The sequence below is a fragment of the Volvox carteri genome (genome assembly GCF_000143455.1).
Source record: "Volvox carteri f. nagariensis unplaced genomic scaffold VOLCAscaffold_67, whole genome shotgun sequence".
Lineage (NCBI taxonomy): Eukaryota > Viridiplantae > Chlorophyta > Chlorophyceae > Chlamydomonadales > Volvocaceae > Volvox > Volvox carteri.
Window position 1 is genome coordinate 105,378 of NW_003307610.1, and position 19,753 is coordinate 125,130.

The window sequence follows — 19,753 nt, forward strand, 5'->3', positions numbered from 1 at the left end:
ACACCCGCCCCGCCCCTGGTGGTGCCAAGAAGAGTACCGTGCACCCAGTTTCCGGATCCGGATCGCACACAATTCTGCTGTGATGCACAAGCGCGCTCCACACCAATATTGCGCCGACAAAATAAATGTATCATACCTATTCCTATCTCCTCCCTTCGGAGTTGGAGCCTTAGCACCCAGTGTCCATTACCTGAACCGCCTGACTGTGTGCCTCCGCTATCCGCACCATTGTGCAGAGTGCACTGCAAATCTCATCAGTATCTGCAGCACCGCTAACAGCTCCATAGGCATGCATTTCTCACACGGTAGCACTGCTCCATATGTAAGACGGGAAGCTGCAATGCCGAGTGTTTGCATGTGCTGTCAACATTGGCTCTAGCCCGTAAAGCCACAAGAGTCACGGCGTGGCCAGCGCCGGAACCACATCCACTATGGAGTCAACCACGGAGTCCCCAGCTATGTCCGGAGCCCCAGAACCCCAGCATGGCATGCTGGTGCGATCCGCTGAGGCCGTTGGTTGTGCACACCAATACGACATTCACCTAGTCAACCCTACAACTTGGGAGCAAGTAGGGTGAATAAACACTTTCACAAGCAGGCAATGCTCCGGCTCGCACGTTTTCTATCCTTTACAGTTCAGGAAGAGGTGAACACAATGCTGCGTGAGTCAATGCACCCACGCCGCCCCTGCATGATATGCTCCTTCCTCACCGCATCCACATCGAACCCGCAATTCCCGTTGAAGAAGAGGCCACGGCGCCGTGTGCCTGTCGCCTATCGCTGCCCTGCCCCCACCCCCTGCGATGCACATATGTTACTCCTTATCCCCCCACTTGCCTCGTCGCGGTTTTTGGTTATCATCCCTACTTGGGCTCGTACGGCTGCATACCCAGCTCCCCTGTGTCGAGACCCCTCGCCACATCCCCTTGCCCGCCAGCGCTTGCCGAGCTGCTGGTAATGCTAGCCCCCACTGCGCTAGTCCCCACCACGTCCACGGTAGCACGTCGCCTGTTTGCCCATTGGGACCCCACCGTGGTCGCCGCATCCTTGGCCTTCGTTACCGGCGCTATGTCCGACGCGACCGTCTTTCTCCTCGGCCGTGGCGCCGGCTCCACCACATCACCGAGGGGCGTTGTAGCGGACACGGTGTATGTGACGTGCGTGTCCCTCCCCTGCGACGGCCTCGCGTCTGCTGCTGACCTCTCCTCCCCGCCGCCACCCGTCGGCCATGCGAGGTGCATGTCCGGGTGCAGGGGGTCGAGGCAGTCGCAGGACATGGAAGCTTGGTAGGGTGGCGGCTGTTGGTGCTGATGTGGGGGTTGCTGATAGAGAGCGCCTCCTGCCGTGTGGGCAGTTTGGTCGGAGAGATCGTTGGCCCCGCCTCCGCCGGCGCTGGCGGCGCTGGCAGAGGCGTCCCAATCTGCGGGGTTGATAGCCTGCCAGGCGGCCGCAGGTGCGGGTGCGGGCGCCTCACCCCAGCTGCTTTGAACCATCGTGGAAGGCATATGTCGAGCGCGGCGGGCGGCCAGGTTGTACGCTAGCGGCCCCACGAAGTTGCCCGCAGCTGGCGCCTCCCCTGCGGTACATCATCAGCACACATCCGGCAGGTGGAGTTTTGAGCAATCATCAAAAGGGATGAGGAGGGTCAACCCGCATGCATCATAGGCAGCTTTTCGGGGCCGGCTGTACGGGTCTCTAATAACAAATTGAAGCAGCGACGGGACACGGAAAGACACACAAGCACGCGCCATGGGATGGGCGATATGGGAGAAGCACCCACCTGGCGGTCCGGGAGGGCCCCGCATAAGGCCCCGTTGGAGGGGCCCAATGGGCTTCAGCGCCCCCGCCAGGGCGTTGATCTCTCGCAACGGTGTAATGAGGTTCGCGGTGGTGAGGTCGCCACCCCCGGTGCCCGCCGCGCCGCCGCCAGCATACTGCGCAGCTGCCGCCGCCGCCGCCGCCAAGACGCCATCCTCAGGCCCTGGCGTCGCCCCTTCGGTAAAGCAGCAGGGCATGGAGGCAGGGACAAGGATTCATCCCGAACTCAGGAACGTCCCGGAAGCAATACTCTACACCCAATCCAGATGCCATAAGCGGCCCCCAGTACTGAATTCACTACCATAGATGCCTGCCTTTGGCTACTTCCTTTTTCCCCCTGTTTTCCCAAGCAGCCGAGGGGTTAAGGAAGCGGAGGACATGGCCTAGCGAATCGCCTAGCTGACTGTGTACGGCGAACGGATGGCAATACTTGCCTGGATCCGATCGTGCGAGCGATCGCTGGAACCCAAGTTGTTGTTGTTGCTCCTCTTCTTGGTGGGGCTGCTGCTGGCCCTCCCGCGCGGTCAAGCTGCCTGGCGTCGCAGCGGCTGCACTCAGCCACGTGGCCTCTTGCTGCTCTGTGGCCCGTGTGGCGCCGCCGTGGGCACCCAGCGCCGTAGCCGCAACAACGGGGCCGCTGCCTTGACTATTCCTCAGCGTAAACCTCACGAGCTGCTCGAGTCCGCCGCCCGCCGCGCCGCCGTGGGTCGCTGCGCGGTTCCGGAGCTGCGCATGCAGCGGCATGAAGTCCTGCTGCTGCTGCAGGTAGCTTAGAAAGCTACCTGCCGTGTGCCCTAGCCCGCCGCCGCTTTGGTGTTGCTGCATTAGCTGCTGCTGGTCTGGTACATTACCCAGCGCAGAGCCCTCCTGCGGCTCCTGATACGAGGTCTGTGCTGTTTGCTGGCTGCTAGATCCGTACAGGTGCTGGTACCTCTGTCGTTGGAGCACCACCCGGTGCAGCCGCCGCGACAAGGCGACCGCGCCCGTAGCCTCCTGGAGCCCGAGCGCCACGCTGTGATCGCAGCAGCGCGCGCTGTTGATGGTGAGGCCTTCCAGCTCCGGAACCGTGTCGACGCCGGCAGAGGACCCCGCCGTGCGCGGATTGCGCGGAGCGGAGGCAGAGCGGCGTAGGGTTGATGAGTCAACGGATGATGCGGCTCCAGCGGAGCCGTTGCTGATGCCGCGTGGCGTCGCTTCCGTTACCACGTGATGCGCCAACGGGCTCCCGAAGGCTGTCGCCAAGGAGGCTGGTGGATAAAAGCGGTGCCGCACGTAGCCAATCCTGGACATGTCAAGTGGCAAGGTCTCGGAGCCTCGCTGCTCATTCTCCGGGCTTGGTTTCGGAGCAGAAGCTGGACCATTTCCTCTAGACCCAACTGCGGAGTCTCTCCTCATCACGGCGCTGGCAGTAGGGACGCCAGCCTTCGGCGCGAGCTCCTCGTCCACGCCGACGCCCACGCCACCGGGGGCAATGGCGGCGGCGGCTTGCATGTCCTTCGCGGGTGTGGTGATGGGGGTAACGGTGGGATTCGACGAGGATGATGTCGAATTATCGCGCTGAGGGTTGTACGGCGGTGGCTGCGGCAACTCCCAGGGACCTTGCGGCAACATGACGCTGCGGTCGGCCACGGCAGGGCGCTTGCCCGCACTCCTCAGCGCCGGGTGCTCGTTGCCATCTACAATGGACGGCAGTGGAATGCTGAAGATGTCCCCAGAGCGGGACCGCTTCTGGCCAAGGCTGATCGTGATTGGCTGTTGTTGTGCCCCTGCATGCGCTGCTTCCGATGTAGGAGCAAAGGTGCTGCCGCCGCCACCTCCACCGGTACCGCTGGTGTCGGTGGAACAGCTTTGGCGTTCTTCTTGCACCGGTGTCAGAGGCGGTGCTTCGGTGGTGGGCGCGTACCGCTGCACGCATACCCCGAGCCGGGGGCGAAATGGGATGCCCGTTGTTGCAGCTGGGCCAGAAGACTGAATGCTGCTTGAGGTGGATGGTGCTGATGCCGACGCGGCGTCGGCAGCGGCGCCATCCGTGTGCGGCTGCTTCTTCTTATCAGCCGCGTGGGCGCCGACCAGAGACGCGGCGGCTGCAGCTGCAGCTGTAGGTGACCGCAGCGGCGCTTGCGGCGCTGCAGCACCGGCTCCACCGGCGGAGGAGCGCCGCCGCTGCACCGCCGCAGCAGCGTCAGCCGCTAGCTGCTTCTGCGCCATGGACATCCGTGCAAGTTGCAAGCTGGCGTAGCCGCCAGGCCGCACCGCAGCTCCTGCTGCCGCCGCCGCCGCTGGCGCCGCAGGGTGGACCGCAGCCTCTACACTGAAGTTGCTTGTATGCGGGGCCGGCGGCGAGTCACTCAGGACGGTTCCCCCTGTCGGCCCTTTTCCAGCGGCTCTTTCCATGCCCGACGCCACCACGTCTTCGGCATCAAACCGTCTGTCCCGCATTTCCGCAACCGAGCCCGCCACCGTCACGGTGCCAGCTGGGCAATCCGGCTGTGTGATGACCTGTATGGCTGAGCTTGCGACAGCAGTAGTAGCAGTCGTGACTGCGGGGTCAGCGGGTGTGGTGGTTGGGATGGCCGGGTCGGGTATTGGGGCTGCGATCGCGGGTGCGCGCGTCTCCGCAGTTAGCTCCGTGACGGCCAGCAGCCTCTCCAGCCGACGGGCGAGATGCCGCGGCGAGGGAGACGTGTACTCCTCCATCCTCAAGGCCATGCATCGGTTCGCCAGTGCTCTGTCACGAGTGAGGTGTATATGTTAGCAGCACACACTTTTCTCCTGGCGGCTCAGTTATACGCAAGGACATGAAACAAACGCTTCCCGCAGGCACTGTGAAATGGCTTGCGTCAGCCATGTTCCTTGTTCAAAAACCTTGCAAGCGCTGGCCAATGTGACGTGTGAGCGGGCGCCGAGGCCCGGGAGCAAACACGCGGTAATGCGACCTCGGAAGTAGCTCTTGTGGAAAAGCCCTTGTTGTAACAACAACACGCAACAGTTTGTTTATGTAGCACAGAAGAGAAGGGGAGAGAATAAGGCGACCGGCAACCTTTAACTCGGCTTCGAAAGCCGCTACACTAAACTTCTTTGCTTCGGCGCTCCCGAAAAGCAGAGCGCCGTGCAAGCGTTTTACGGTACATGCAACCCTGACATGGAATTATTGCAGCGGGACCTCGAAAGGAAAGGTTCATCGGCGCACCTGCACATCACCTCCAACGCAATACATACATTTAGGGGCCGGCCACTCGTGCATCACCTTGACGACTTTCCTCGCTTACCTTTGCTCTTCTCGAGCACTCAGCTCCTGGTCCACTCCGGGCGACATAAAGCAGCGTGACATGCAGCCGTCAGCCACGTTGGCCCCACCGCCGCCGCCGCCACCTCCACCACCACCACCACCACCACCACTACCACAGGCGTTGTCGCCAGAGGCGTCTTCCAAGGCTTGGCCAGGTTCCTCTTTCGCCGGGGACGTGCCCCCGGCGCTACCTGCTGAGCCGTTGGGGAGCCGCGGAGTACGTGTTGGCCGCAGCCGCGGCGTGAGGATCGTCTTGATGCGCGCTGCCGGGCGCGGCCCTCCCGCAAGGCGCACGCCGCCCACTCTGCGGCTGCTGCAAGGGTCCTGGACGGTGGTGGCGGGAAGCTTGGACAAGTCCAGCTTGGGAGGTGGGGCCATCTTGGGGCGGTGGTGCGGGTAGGGAAGGTGACGCTGCAACAGCGGGGACGTCCCCACTGCATCCCTGCACACCGCACATGCGTAACACAAATGTGTTGTGTTCGTTAGATGAGGATTAGGTTAGCCCAAGATAGCTTCATCCCAAGCATATAATGTATACGATGAGCCAGTGTGTGTGCCAACTAGCAGAAAGGTATGGGAAGCATCGCGTTGGATTTGCGAGTATGGCTTGCCCGTGCGCGCAACCCGGAGAAATTCCTCAATATCCCCACCAAAGTACACGTTTCCGTTATCAAACACGGACGAATGAATCCTGCTTATAAATGCTTGCTATCAGTATTATACATTCTGATTGAGTGAGTTAACCCAGCGCGCGCCATTCCTATGAAGTTTTAGTTCACACGCGTGGTGCGCTTACACCATGGGCGGCAGGCCATCCTCGGGAATGCGTTCGATGGCAGCTGGACAGTGCGGCCCGCTGCCGGATGAAGGACTCCGCCCCACGACCCGGCCCTTCCGCGTCGTGCAGGAGGGCCCGGTGCCAGAGCCGGAGAAGCGCGTCTGGGCGACGGCCGCTCTGAGGAGGTCGGAGGGCATGCTGAGGCGGAGAAGAGCCTCCCGGCTGAATTGCTGCAGGCCCTGCGCCAACGTCTGCTCCCCAGGCGACGGCGCGACGGGGCTGGCGGCCGCAGTTGACCCGGCGGCGGCGCCGCTGCTGCCTGGCGGAGTACGAGAGCCGCCCTGCGCCGCCAGCATCTTTCCCACTGGCGTTGTGTTGGCGCTCACTGCAGGGGTCCCGAAGGACGGAGGACGGAGAGCAAGGCTAGTAGGTCTAACAGCGAAGGAAAGGAAGTCGGTGCGGATGCAGAGTGTTACTGCATAAGTCGTTGCATCTCCATCGGCCGAGGAGAGGACAAATCATACTCTACCTGCATGGCCTAGGAATACCGTACCCTGCCGGCCTCGCTGCTCCAGGAGGGCTCGTATGAGTTACCCTAGGAAAAAGGTACGCAGCTAGATATATCCATGTATAATATAATATATCATGACCACTGAGGCTTGCTATTTATGTTCAGGAGCATGTTTACAAGGGAAGGGGAAGGGGAAATTGTGCATCTGCGCGGTCGCGGCGTGCTGACCTGACATGGGATGGGAGATGCTCTGCCGGACCGTAATGTTGTGCTCCCGGATGCGATCGCGCGCGCCCTTCTCCGTCAGGAGTGCCTTTCTTTCCGAAGGGCGCAGGCGGCTGAAGGCTCGAACCGCGTTTAGTATTCGCGCCTTTGGCCCCGGGTCGCTCGCTGGTGCCTGCCAACTGGCGCTGCGGGTGGCTCCAAAACCAGCACGCAACGGCGTCTTCTCCGCCGCAAGCTTTGCTCTGGCTACCTGTTGCGCACAGTGGAGGATGAGGAGGGTGCTTACGATGAGTTCGCGAAAGCATCGCGGCTTTGCTGCTGGGAGGTTCTGAAATGGACTCATAAAATGGATGGACAGCTGGAGGAGATCCTGCGCGCACGTGGATACGGCCCTCTTACCCGCGCATCGAACTCGATGTTTTCGGCGTGTGCTCTTGACAAGTCCAGCGCAAAAGAGCTCAGAACGTAGAAGAAACGGGGCATATCGGTTTTATCGTTGTTACCGTTCAGGTAGGCGCGGATCTGCAAGAATGCGCTGTCCGCTTCATTGGCAGCAACCTCCACCACATCAATCTTCTGTATGGTATCTTCCAAAAAACCACGCGCGGCCGCCTGCAAGGATCCACGAAATGCTGTCATTGCAACTGAAGCTTTAGATATGTCATGAACCGTTAGAAAACGTTTTACGTCTGCACAATATAATGACTCAAAACAGAATGCCCAGGTAAAATTGTATATCTGTGCTTTTCATTATAATTAGAAGTGGGCACACCTGGAACGGCGTCGCAGTCGCGTTCGGGTCGCCGGTTGGCGTGTACAGATTTTTCGAAAGCTCCTGGAGCTTGTTGCGCATTCCCCGCAACTCCTCCAGCACAGTCGCCGTGTTGAGCTTGCTGGCCGGGTGGCACGAGCGCAGCTGCTCCAACAAGGACTCATCCGGGTACTGCCGCAGCTGTTGCCTGTAAATCGTACGACACCACATTTTGGCCTTCTTCCATGCACTTTGCCCGCCTCATCGGATGGAAGGCTTACCTAGGTGGTGACACATATTATCGATGTTTATTGAAGCAAACCTATTTACCAATTTAGCGTGACAGAATCTGCAATGACTTCGCGCGCCGACTGTCATCCGTAATGGCACTTGGCGCTAAGCGTGCCTCTTACCTGGCCACGAAGTGCAGCAGCGTCTGGCCCCGGTTGTTGGTAGACTTGACGTCGCGCAACCGCAGCAACGTCTCCAGGTGAAAGCCAACGGCGGCGCCCTGGGGCGATGACGCGTTGAGGAAGTTGCCAATCTCCAGCGCCACCTTCAGCAAGTGCTTCATCAAACTGCTGTTCCGCACCTCGGCACAGGCACTCGACACTAGCGCGAGATCCTGTGGCAGAGAAAAATATACAAGGGATGGAAAAGGGAGAACGGCTGACTTGGATGTAACCCAAATGGACACACAATACGCACCAGCAAAGAGAGGGGTTAAAGGAGTCACGACTAGACAGGCGTGATTATAGAAGTTAGGGGAAATTTGGCTGGACTGGTCTTCTCTCGTCGCCTCGGCTTACGACAGGAAACGACAGAACGACGTGATAAAGACCTGGCTAAAAAAGACCGAATTAAAAGCGCATGCGCGTACCTTAGACAGCACCTCGAGGCGGCGCGGAAGAGAGGTCATCGCGATGCAGAGACGCATTTTCGGTGCCAGGTCCGTAGCCAAGGGCAAGAGCTGCGGGTTGGCGGAAAATGGCAACCAGGAAACGCGCACGAAGGGGAAAAAAACGGGTCAACGAGGGCAGCAGCAGATGCTCATGCCAACTTCTACTGCTCCTCTGCACCGGCCGCTGCAGCTGTTACAAAACTCCACATAAGTGCGGGGTGACCATCTGGTCAGGACCCACAGACGGTCCATTGACATTATTTGGGGGACGAGCGGGGAGGTCTTATAGCTGCATACTTTTTTCCATGATATGGCGGCTTACCTCAATCAGAAAGTTGTCGGCTTCATTGAGACAGGCGCGGTCGCCCTTGTACTCTGCCAGCCGCCTGCGCTCCTCCTACACGGTCGCGTGGCGGCGGAAGGACATCCCCCGTGCGTTGCGGCTTACCACAGCCAGCCAGCCAAGCGGCGAGCAGCTTTAGGCGTCCAACATACACGAACCAACACCCAACAAATTCTAACGCACGGAAACAAGTGGCGAGACTGCCGCGCTGGGGAAGCGCTTAAAAATCGGAAAATCGAACACTGCACCACCTCCATTTTCACCCTGCTGATCCCGGAGTGCCCTCCTCAGGAGCTGCATGTCTCCCTTCCTGGGGCTGGAAAGAGGCAACCCCAAGCAAGGGAGCGGCGCACCTCCGTTGGGAGAATTTTCACAATGGCCTCCAGCTGCTCCTCGTCCATCAGCTGCTCACCGGTGGTCGTGATCTGGACCAGCTTTTGCACAATCTGAAGTCGGCGAGGCAGGGCAGGGTCGAGTTTGGGGAAGGGTGAGAGATTATCAGTAGGTTGCGGGTTACACAACGAGACACCAGGGGAAGCCCTACAAAAAACAGCGAGCTGTTGTGGCGCTCGTGCCTCTAAGGTCTTAGCGGCTTGCCTGGGCGGGTGTCATCGGGCGAAACTTGGACAGGCGGATGGCAATGTTCTGGGCCTTCTTCGGGTCCGTTATGGATACCGTTGGCAGTTGGCGCTTGACAGTTGTCCCGGCCGGCGTCCAAACCTTGGCGGGTTGAGCCACAGCAAAATCGTTCTCCAGGGTTGCGAAATCCACCTCGACCTGGGACCATGTGTGCCCATCGTTACAGGGAAAAGGACACTGTGAAGGTTGACGACGCCAACAGAAGCCAAAGGACCTATCCTTCTTTGGGCACTGGCTTGCACAGTGTAAAGATATGCTATGCGCTGGTAATGCTTTCCTTGGGATCCCGCTGTAACGACGTTCATGAACTCAGCTATCCAAAGCACACAACGCATGGAAACTACAAGTCGACACCTTGACACGGAAACTGTAAGACGCGGGAAGGAAAGATCAAGAAGCAAGGACAAAGACGAGGGCAGCGGCTGCCTGGGCAACCATTTACTCGTGGCTGGCAGATGGCAGATGCTATTGGGGCCGCAATGGTCGGCATGTCCCGCATCTTGACCAATGCAGCAGAATTACGGAAGCCCTGAAGTTTTTCACCGACTGGATAGTCTTGGACTACATCCCCTACTGGCGGGCTTAGCTTGTAGGGACAGAGAGCCATCACCGTCAGTCCCATCAGTCTCCACTGCGCTTGGAGTTCGGGCTGGCTTAGTCCTCAGCGACATCAGCTTCCTCGATGAGAGGTTGAGGGGCCCACGCAACAGGCCCTGACGGCTACAGTCGGTACAATGTACTAGAATCCATGCAAATCCATGCACGGGCTATGTGTGGATGCGACAGGGGATGAACATGCGACATATCTGGGTGCAGCATTGGATGACATGATAGGCGCTGCTCTTACCTTTAGTGGCGTCATCTCAGACCAGACGCTGTTCTTGGCCGCATACGTGGGTACTTTGGTCCAATGGAGCTTGCTTGTGGGCTTGCTTGGCAAGGGCTGGGCTTGGTCGGAAGCGCTTGGCCCGGCCACGGGCCCGGACACCGGCGGCGCTTGTTCTGGCGCTGCTAGTTGCGGCATGTTGGTGGCCCCTTTAAGTGTTGGCGGCTGGGGAGCGCTTGTCTGCAACCGCCCCGATGTCGCAGGTGGCAGCGTTGGCGTGCTGGTCCTAGCCGCATGAACACCTACAGCTGGTGGCGGCGGCCCTGGCGGCGGGGGGGGTCCGGCCCCAGGCTTGGCCATGTGCATGCTGACGGCTGGCGGCGGGGGCGGTCCTGGCGGGGGGGGCGGCGGCATTGACGAAGACCTCCCGGCTGCGATGGCCACCAGCCCGGGATGCGGACCGCAGTTTGACGGAACTGGGGCTGATGCGACCCTGGAAACGGGAGGCGGCGGCGGCGGCCCTGGAGGCGGCGGTGCAACCGAAAGCCTGGCCGCACCACCCAGTATTGGCGGTGGTGGGGGCCCGGGGGGTGGCGGCGGCGGTGGTGCAGCTCCTGGAGCAGTGTACGACGAAGCCAACGGCGGCGGCGGAGGTCCTGGTGGTGGCGGCGGAGCCCGCACCGGAGGCGCATGCAAGGAAGATGCAGCGCCCTCGAGCCCCGCCACCCCACTTCCTGCAGGCGGCTCGCTTTGCCGTCGGATGGCATAGCCGCTCCTATCGGCCGCATCCCCACGAGCCGAGAGGCTGAGCGACGCCATCGACGTTGTCAGAGCCCGCTGCGCGCCGGGCCCTGCGGAGCAGGAGCAGCACGAGGTGGCTGCGCCACTACCGAACCCGTAGCCACCGCCCTCGCTGATTCCTGTCCGCGGTGTTACCTCCTCGTTAATGCGGGCCATGGAATGCTCCACGGGGGCCCCGCCGCATGTGGAACCGCGCGTGGTTCCCCCGTGACTGCCTAGCAGCGAACCCGTGGACGTGCGCTGCAGGTACTCCTGCATGGCCTCTGGCAACGACATTGACGGCAGCCGGGACCGGATGCGTTGCGAGTTTGGCGTGTGGCCCAACATCTTATCGAGTGCAGAGATGGCGTATTTGCGTACGACGCTCAGCTCGTCTGCGGCTGGACCCGGCGGGACGCCGATGCCGGCCTCAGCACCCGACGCCCCATGTGGGTTGTTGCTGCTGCCGTCCGGCGCCGTCTGCCCTGCTGACAGCGCACTCGGAGCCTGTCCTGCCGGCCCCCCACCACCGCCACGCTGCTGCTGCACCTCGTCCTCGTCAGAAGGGCACCCGATATCCTCCCCAGCGTCGCTGCCACCATGACCGCTGCTGCTGCCCCTCACGACCACATCATCATCCGTGCCATACTCGACCTGCAAGCTGCCGCACATGGCTTCTCCTGGCGGTGGCGCTGCTGGCGCGTGCCCTTGCCATGCACCGTCGGCGACTCCGACCAGGTTGGGCATGGGCCGTAGCGGGCTGATCGCATCATGCACCTTCCGGCCGTAGCGCTGGCAGCTATGCGTAGACCCCCCGGTATCAGGAAGACAGAGTAGCCGGGGCTTCCCAGCCACAGGATCGTTGACCACGTCGGCCTCCTCCAGTGGGGTCGACAAGTTGCTTTCGGACACCTCTGGAATGGGCGTGTGAAGCATCATGAACTTGCGCATGGAACAGCCGAACCGCAGGCGACCCAGGCCTAGCCCTAGCCGCGGGACGGGCGCAGCCCCGACGCCAGTGCCGCTGGCGGCGCCCGCACCACGGTCCACGCCCTCGGCTACGGCACCGACGACGCTCGCTGTTTTCTTATCGTCGCCGTCACCAGCAGCCTGTCGTGCCGCCGCAGGACCGCCCAAGCCCATCAAGGATCGCGAAAACGTATCCGGATGCGCGCGGGTCCGGACCGGCCCTCCGGACGGTGCAGGGTAGCTCTGCCCCTTTAGCAACGGCTGGTAGAGCTGCTGCTGCAGCTGTTGCTGCTGCTGAGGTTCCAAATGCGGCCCCGCAGCCGCTGCGCGGGAGCTGGCTGTGTCACCTGCGCGCGCCTGCAGCTTCCGCCCCTTCTCCCGGGAATCCGTACGACTGGCGTCCGCGGTAAACGACGTCGACTGGTGCTGCTCGTAACGCGGCCGCGCGGGGAGCTCCTTGGCGACGGCCGGGCTGGTATATCGTTCGTTGAGGATGGGCTGGAGCGGGGAGGGCAGGGGCGAGGTCACACGACATACCAGTGAGGGCGCGCCCTGTAGGATGGCAGCGTGGCGCATGCTCGGCGCGGGCGGGGAGATTGGGCCCGGCGCATCAGAGCCCGGCGGGGCTGAGGCCAGCTGTAAGGCCGGGCTGGGCACCAGGACATCGAGCGTGCGCACGTCGTGCACTCCTGCAAGGAGGGCGGCGCCCATGTAGTAGGAAGGGGGGGGATAGTTCTCAGTATTTTGCGTTCTTGCTTGGGTCCCCTTAGTAAACGAGTTAGCATTCGCTTTCTCGGCACGTTTCCAAAAGTGTAGGCCCAAGCGGCTGGAGGAATGTTACATGCATTTCTTCCACAAGGCCACTTTACTGACATTTCCAGGAGGAAGCCTAAGAGTTTGAAAAGGAACCGAACCCACCGGCTGTGCGCGGGACCCAGCAGATCTTAAGCAAAATGCATGCCCGCAGCTATTAGATAGGCCGATCCTAGGGGTTTACACTGCCCTAGTAGGTTGGCACTGAGGGTGCGGAAGGGCAGGTGACACTGTCCACTGGAACCTGCATGGCCATTTACTGCATCAAGGACCGTCTCTCACCTCAAAGCCCAACAACACTTACCTGCGGCCGGCAGGTTCAAATGCCCGACCAGCGTGATTCGCAGGTACTGCTGAACCGGAGCGTGGCAGGCCCCCAGCAGGTATGTTTGCTTTAGGCGGGGCTCCCCGTCCGCCGCGAGGGTCACATCACCGCCTAGCTGCCTAAACGGTCCGGAGTGGCCGCCGGAATGCGCGAAGCGGATGAGGTTGGGTAGCGTTGAACGGTCCGTGAAGACGACCTACGCAGCAAGCATTGGTTTAATGAGGATTGGGTGCAGCAATCAGTGAATGCCAGTGGATGCTAGTAGCCAGGGACTACCGCACATCCTTCCAATGTGGCCCCTTCGTTATGCTCATCTCTTAAGACGTTTAGCAAAACAAAGGAATGGCGCACAAAGGCCATTTTGACTGTACCTGAACTGCGACGATGACATAGGATTTGAGCTTCAGCTTCAAGATAACCTCACTCTCCATATTCCGATTGTAGCTCCTGCGGTTAGGAGGCGCAGCTGTAGCTGTGGGGTTGTCCTTGCAGACACTTCCCTTGCCGTGTGGGCGGCGGCTTTAGTCGACCACCCAGAACACAGCAGAGCTCTGTCGTGTGCGAATGGCTAAAGCTGATCCCCGAGGAGCGCACGCACCGCTGCGATAGTGACACTCACCTCGTGCGCCAGGTGGTTACCGGTTTAACCGGACCGCGGCCTTTCGTGGCAGCTCCCAAACCCGGGCTGAGCGCGTCCATGATCCCATTCCCACTCGCTTGAACCAGTTCCCTGATTGCCGTTGTGCCTGACATGGTGCCATTGTACTTGACCAGGACAAGCGGTGGGGCCGGAGGAGGCGCCGGCGGAGGACCGGGCAGGATGAGCCTAGGCGGCCGGTACACAGCTAGCAAATCAAGAGTTTCTCCCAGCTTTGGGGGAACAGCACCGGACAGCTGTTGCGTGGGGGGTGAGCCCGGCACGACATTCTCCTGGTCTGTCTGCGTGGCTGCTGTCAAAACTGCTGAAGTTGAGATGGTCAGCTTGCCTGGCACAGGAGCGGTTCGGTTAGACAGGGATACGCCGCTTGCTGTGGCACCATCGGTGCTGCTTGCGGCCCCGGTTACTGCGTCCGGGTCTGCAGTCAGGTCGGCCTGCTCAGCAGCAGCGGTAAGGCCCTTGGCAATGCCAGCAGGCTGGTTGGTTCTGCTGTACCTGACGGCATAGCTCCTGTGGTGTGCACCAGGGTTGTCACGGTCGCGACAGCTCATAACGAATCCAGGCAGGTGAGCATCGACGCACCCAAGCAATGCCTTTCCAGTCCGCTCGCAAGTTGATATTGTACCCTGCCGCTTGATAGGTACTTGCTGCTTGACTTGCTGCGTCTGGTGAGGCAACAGGGAAGTCCAAGCGGTTGACGGGCAGGCCAAAGAGTCACGTCCGGCACAACGAAAAGTAGTTTGCTTACATTTGACATCTTTCAGAAGCATTGTTTGAAGCAGGTAGCCATTGGGCGTTGAGGCATGGTCGCTGAGCGGCGTCAAAGTTATGCCAACCGCTGGAATGCAATAATGATGCTCGGCGTTATCTAAATATGGTATTAAGAATTACGTTACAATGCGAGTCGACAGCAGGACGCCGATGTGTTGCTGGAAGCGGGCTGTCATGTGTCAACGTTCAAACCACAGGACCGTACCTTGCCGAACCGAAAAGTCGCTACACGAATCTCGAAAAAATTCCTTCCGAAAGAAAAAGCAGATCTGCACTACTTATGTTGCGCTATTACAGCCGCGTATTTGGCAATCTTGGAAAGTTTACAATTGCCATGCATATTTCGTTAGGGGCGCCTCACGCAACCCATAAGGTGCAGGCCTTTGCAACATCACATGCTACCCCATGCTCAGCAACATTATGGAGGCCGCTTGCTCCGTTAAACCATACCATGTCGACTTGCCCACTGGCGGCGCAGCTAGGGCTTGTTCCCACGCGAGGGTTTGCAGCAGCAGCAAAGAAGCGCATCAATAAACTTCCACGCTTGGAAGCGGTGGCAGTAGCAGCGGAGACGTCATCTTCTGGGGATACCACATTCTACTCGGACACGCAGCAAAGCTTCGCCGAACTGGAGGTGTCACCAGTGCTACAGGAAGCGTTGGCGGCATCCGGCTTCAGCAGGCCCTCGAAAATCCAGGTCCGGCTCCTGTGAGGTCGTTGTACGGTTTCCGAAACCTGGGGTGTTAACCACGACTTACGCCACCGACACATGCATACCGGGCCTCATGGCATGTGCCGATTATGGCATCCCTCACAAGCTTTCCTTCGCTTTCACGAAACCATGCTCCATTGGCACGCTTTACTACCCATCGGATAAATCAGTCCTTCCGTTTGACCGCACAGGAGCTGACGGCTCCGCACATCTTGCGTGGAAGGAATGTGGTCATAACCGCAGAGACAGGGAGCGGCAAAACGCTTTCCTACGTAATTCCTATCGCTCACCTAATGCTCAAGCAGAGAGCTGCGCTGGAGCGACACCAGCAGCAACAGCTACAGGAGCCACAGCCGCAGCAGAACCTTCCAGACACAGCACCCACTGACCCTGCGCCACGTGACAGGTGAGCATGTCGCTGCGTGATCCTTGCACAAAGTCGCTTCTCTAGAGGACGATGTGTTGTTTTTTGGCTGTTAAAGAGCCCAGGGGCATAACGTGCACCAGCCAGGTCCTTATGAGGTGTATCAGTATCGCTCCATTTAAAATCGGTGTATGCAGCGACATTTTGTAGCGTACCTTAAAGGCTTTTAAGCCGACCTGATGGTCGGACCGAAGTTGATTTAGGTCATGCCCCGCTGCTCGCCCCGGCCAGGTCCTCAGCGACGCCGCGGCGGTATCATGCCCTGGTCCTCTGCCCCAACGCCGCTCTGTGCCAACAAGTCGTGGCCACCGTTAATGGACTCCAAGGGCCTGACGGCGAGCAGCTGCTAACGGCGGCACACATCAACAGCAGCAACCCGCCGCCGTTTGATGCGCCCGACGTTATCGTGGCCACGCCGGCGGGGCTACTCACAATTATCAACGACGCGGGCGGCGCATACGGCTGGCTTTGGAGCGAAGAAGGCATGCAGGTACGGGAGGGGGGCCCCATGTCCTACAGGCTTTGACGGGACTAAGCGGGAATGCGGGGACGGAGACGGGGAACATTGAGAGACCGGTAGCCGGTCACAGGGAAACAGCTGGGGTGATACTGTGGCTGCCCGGAGGCGGCGATTAGGTAAGGGACTCTTGTCCCCCGGGGACAGTGCTTGGAAGTTAAGTGCGGGTTGAAGGGAAGAAAGGGAGGAAAAGGCCATGCTAAAACATTGTTACTAAGTCGCAGGGACAGTGGTGCTGGTTTCCGAAGCGTTTTCCCTTTTTATGGCCGGGTAGCACTCACGCTGACCGATTTTGTGACTGTATGTAAGCCTTGAACTGGGCCTTTGGGACGAGACGGAGGAAAAATATTGGCAAGGATTATTGCGGCGAAGGCAGAGAAAAAAGCGGAAAGCACACCAACTAAATCCTGTAATTGTGTGTGCGTGCTCGGTGACGTGACGCCCTCGACATTCTCTGATGTGAGAAAAGCTCTGGCTAGAAGCTGAAAGAGGAGGCGGAGGAGGAGGAGGAAGATATTAGGGATTACGGAATGGAGTGCGAGCTGCCAGGAAGTTAAAAATAATGCTTATTGTGAGAAAAACAATTGAAAAGCACAAGTAAAGCTAAACTTAGGCATTTGCAACTTTTGAGTTGCAGCCCTGACCAACTCACGGGTCGCTCCCCCGACTCATGAGTCGATCCCGTCGGGGTACACTGTAATAATCACGTTCGTTCTGTGTGTCTTTGCCCGTGCAGGCCCGTGTACGGCACGTCGTAGTGGACGAGGCGGATCTGCTGCTGGGCAATGCGTACATAAAGGCCACGGAGCGGATTCTCACGGTAAGTGGGCGGCAACCGCGATGAGGGAAATGCCGATGGTGGTACACAAGAATAACTTGACCGAAGCGAGCTCCGTAGTCAACAGCGACGTGTTAGTCTTTTGTGATGCACTTTTTTCGTGAGGGAAAGTGCAGCGAATCACGTGTGCATGTGTGTAATGTATGCCGCTCCTTGCTTGGATGAGGGGGCCTATGTCTTAGGGAACTCGTCGTCACCCGGGGCTGTCCAGTGGGATGTCGATTACTCAGAAACGTTGCTGCATGGAGCTGTGCCATAATGTAGACACGTGGTTGGCGTCCTCTCTAGTCGTTGTTGCGGAAATTTTCCTCATGTAGTTCTGCCCATCATGATTTCTCGTGTGATTTTCTGAGCACCAGCAATTCCTAAGCACCAGCTTTTGATGGATCCCCGGTGCCGAGCATAAAAAAATTGAAATTGGATCTTTAATATGACAAAAGTAAAGACCTTTTGCCACACTGCATGATGGAGTAGAGCTGCTTCGGAAGCGAGGCGGGTGGGGGTGCGATTCCGGGCTGGGCTCGGGATGCCGGGGGTTCTCTTGGCGTAGGCCCCTGTAAGCAGCTTCCGTCCGCTTCCGTAGTCCACCTCGCCACGACTGCCACGGCCAACAACAACAACAACAAGAACAAGAACACGAGTCTCAGGACCCGACGCATTTTCCACGTAACCCTAATTCTTTGTTCTTGGCGCGTACTTGAGGGTCTTGGCCGAGAATCTGTGACAATTCTCGCTCTGAAACCTCCCTATGCTTTCTCCTTGCGTTTCCTCGCGAATTCGAGATTACTCACCTAACCCCATCGCGACCCTATTCGGAACTCCATATGATACTGACCCATGGGTCACCAGCTCTTCAAAGTCGCGGACCGGCGCCGCGTGGAAGCCAAAATCCTTGAGGAGCTGGGTCTGGCGGATAAGTCCGACTTTGACCGGCTGCCTCGGGCGATTAAGGTGGCCGGCTGGCAAGGTGAGCTCCGTGAACCCTTTTGCCTCCGCCTCAGCGCATTCCCCCCACACACACCTCCGCCAGGGGACCACCGGCCTTGCCACCCGCCTGGGTCGGCGATCGGTGCATCATGAGAAGGGAGGTTAGGAGACTTTTAAAGATTTTCAACGCCCTTTTGAAAACCTCCTGTCATCCTTTCCAGAAGCACTCGATGGCGGAGAACACTCAGGAGTTTCTTAAGGCGTTGATATATTTGTTAACCATGTGATAACCATGTGACGGTAATTTCAGTCCTCTGCCCTCCACATATAAACATGTGCAGGCGGCGTTCCCGCGATGCTGGCGGAAGGTTACCGGCCCAAGCGCGCGCTCAACCCAGAGGCCAAGTACGGCCCGTACTGGCGCCGGCAGTACATTTTATCAGCCGCTACGATGCCCACCATCACCTACTCGGACGTGGGGTCGCAAATCCAGAAGATGTATTCAGACGCCGTGTGGGTGTCTACGGAGCTGCTCCACGTCAGCAAGCCGCAGGTGGCGCATGCCTGGCGGGAGGTACGTGTAGCGGAAATCGGAAAAAATGGGATGATATTAAGTATTATTGCGGCGGTGAGATTTTTTCGCCAGAATAGGGAGGGAGGGTGTATGAACGCCGGTCCGACGTAAAAAAGCTGCTGCAAGCGTATTAACGGAACGGCTCTTCGCAGCACAATACATGGGGACGTTCGTGCCCTTCCTGCGCCTCTTCCTCCTACGGCCTTACCTTTTCCTGGCCATGTTGCGCCGCACCAGACTGCGTTGTTTGGTCGCTTGATTGGTTCCATTATCGTTGCACCGCCGCACCGCGCGTATCCTCCTATCCGCGTCCCCATATCTATCCAACCCCCTTCTGCTCCCGCCCGCTCCGTTGTGGGGTTCCTTGTAAGGATGTAACCCTGCCGTGTGTGCTGCTTGTTTAATTGTGTTCCATGTCTTTGCTCTTGTTGGCCACTCAGGTTTCCGAGGAGTCCTTTGGCGTCACGCTGTTGGACGTGGTCCGCAGCGACCCCGACTACCAGGCCCGCCGCGGCAAGACCCTCATCTTCGCTGCGGACGGCGCTTCAGCGGACGCGGTCTCCGAGCTGCTGCACGGCGGCCAAGTGCCTCACGTGGTGTACCATAAGAGCCGACCCAAGCCAGAGCAGTCGGCGGCGTTGCAGGCGCTGCGGCAGCAGGACGGCACGGTTATGGTGTGCACGGATGCAGCGGCACGAGGGCTGGACGTGCAGGGCATCACACATGTGGTTCAGGTGCGTCCTTGGGGGAGCGTGTGGTCGGTTCAGTTCATGGTCATGCTCAGGAGGAGCTGTTAGGCGTCCTTTGTCTTGCCAAAGGGTCTTGTCAAGCCAAGTGATGACAAGGCAACGGGGAAGGTGGCTTCCCTCGTCGGTGTACCCGCGGCTCATGTCTTGCTGATGTGGCTGAACGGTACCGATCCTGATCCTGATGTGGATGCACTGGTGCTTGCACAGGCGGACTTTGCGCCCAACACCATCGACTTTTTGCATCGCATTGGCCGTACGGCACGTGCCGGCAATAGCGGCCGCGCCACGTCATTGTATCGAGAGCACAACCGGGCGCTTGTGGAGGTGATCCGGAAATACATCGCTGAGGGTATTCCGCTGGAGGCGGCCTTCAGTCGGGCGAGGTCCTTCCGTAGAAAATTAAAAAGGATGGGCGGCGTGTTTGTGCCACGGGGGATGTCCGCGTCATCAGTCCAAGGAGGTCAGCAATCCGCTGCCGCTGGGGAAGGCGTGACCGGGACATCAGCATCAGAAACGGAGGCAGCCGACGCAGCAGTGGGGGAGGTGGCCGCGGAAGGGGGGGGTGATGAGTCGGCCGCCGGTGCCGCTGATCGGCGCCTATTTGCGGGTCGGTGA

The 19,753-nt window shown here is 59.4% G+C and overlaps 2 protein-coding genes across 2 annotated transcripts; one reads left to right on the forward strand and one right to left on the reverse strand.

The window, feature by feature from the left end:
- Positions 1 to 863: 863 nt before the first annotated feature.
- forA (formin) lies at positions 864 to 14,383 on the reverse strand (the record flags this gene model as incomplete). The annotated part of the gene is made up of 19 exons (XM_002956945.1): positions 864 to 1,576; positions 1,781 to 1,993; positions 2,223 to 4,462; positions 5,088 to 5,549; positions 5,904 to 6,270; positions 6,625 to 6,871; positions 7,021 to 7,233; positions 7,394 to 7,580; positions 7,786 to 7,997; positions 8,253 to 8,342; positions 8,596 to 8,670; positions 8,970 to 9,062; positions 10,103 to 12,328; positions 12,368 to 12,519; positions 12,948 to 13,164; positions 13,340 to 13,415; positions 13,588 to 14,136; positions 14,209 to 14,291; positions 14,375 to 14,383. 19 exons carry the CDS (start codon positions 14,381 to 14,383, stop codon positions 864 to 866), a joined length of 8,424 nt encoding a protein of 2,807 aa, XP_002956991.1.
- A 465-nt stretch (positions 14,384 to 14,848) lies between these two features.
- Positions 14,849 to 19,753, forward strand: cgld3 (uncharacterized protein; the record flags this gene model as incomplete). The annotated part of the gene is made up of 8 exons (XM_002956905.1): positions 14,849 to 15,094; positions 15,301 to 15,515; positions 15,765 to 16,023; positions 16,787 to 16,870; positions 17,738 to 17,855; positions 18,157 to 18,389; positions 18,830 to 19,123; positions 19,346 to 19,753. The coding sequence occupies 8 exons, from the start codon at positions 14,849 to 14,851 to the stop codon at positions 19,751 to 19,753; spliced, it is 1,857 nt and encodes a 618-aa protein (XP_002956951.1).